The sequence below is a fragment of the Trypanosoma equiperdum genome (assembly GCF_001457755.1).
Source record: "Trypanosoma equiperdum strain OVI genome assembly, contig: ctg_526, whole genome shotgun sequence".
Lineage (NCBI taxonomy): Eukaryota > Euglenozoa > Kinetoplastea > Trypanosomatida > Trypanosomatidae > Trypanosoma > Trypanosoma equiperdum.
Genome location: NW_027124450.1, coordinates 1 through 581, shown reverse-complemented (window position 1 = coordinate 581; position 581 = coordinate 1). Strand labels below are relative to the sequence as shown.

General features: G+C 43.0%; 1 protein-coding gene across 1 annotated transcript; it reads right to left on the bottom strand.

Annotated features, from left to right (window-relative positions):
• Positions 1 to 198: 198 nt before the first annotated feature.
• On the bottom strand, positions 199 to 561 carry TEOVI_000217700 (calpain-like cysteine peptidase, putative; the record flags this gene model as incomplete). Its single annotated transcript, XM_067225281.1, has 1 exon — positions 199 to 561. One exon carries the CDS (start codon positions 559 to 561, stop codon positions 199 to 201), a length of 363 nt encoding a protein of 120 aa, XP_067081382.1.
• Between the last annotated feature and the right edge of the window lie 20 nt (positions 562 to 581).

Here is a 581-nt window from a genome sequence, read left to right as displayed (position 1 = left end):
AAAAAAAAATAATGACAGGGAAAAGGCTATAAACATATTATTTGGAGTAACAATTTGAAAAAAAAAAGGTAACATACAATCTTTCTTAATTTCCTTTTCCCTTTGTATGTGGTCCCCTCACCTTGAGTTAACCAACAGGTGTTCACTACTTTTCTTTTCCCCCTTCCCTTCCTCCTCACGACTGCCCGATATCTTTACTTAGGTGGGAACGGATTTCCACTGGGGAATAGGATCGGCTTCATAACTTATTTTGTATCCGTTGGGCACTCCCTCAATGAACATTTCAGTCGCCAGGGGGGCGATTTTCACCTCACACTTGAATTCGCCAGTAGCAGTGTCCTTTTCCATCTTGGTGTTGCCAAGGGGTTGAACAGTGCTGTCCTTACCGAAAGCAACTTTCACCACCATGTTGTAGTCCTTGGTATCATTGTAGAATGCCCATTTCTTCTCCTCATCATTGACGATGCGAAAGAGGAGGCCGTTGCCATTCTCTCTGAAGCACTTAAGGACGGTGTTACCGGTGTATGTCGGTGAACCGTTCTCGTACGTGATATCGGACATGTTTGAATGTCTTTTATTTT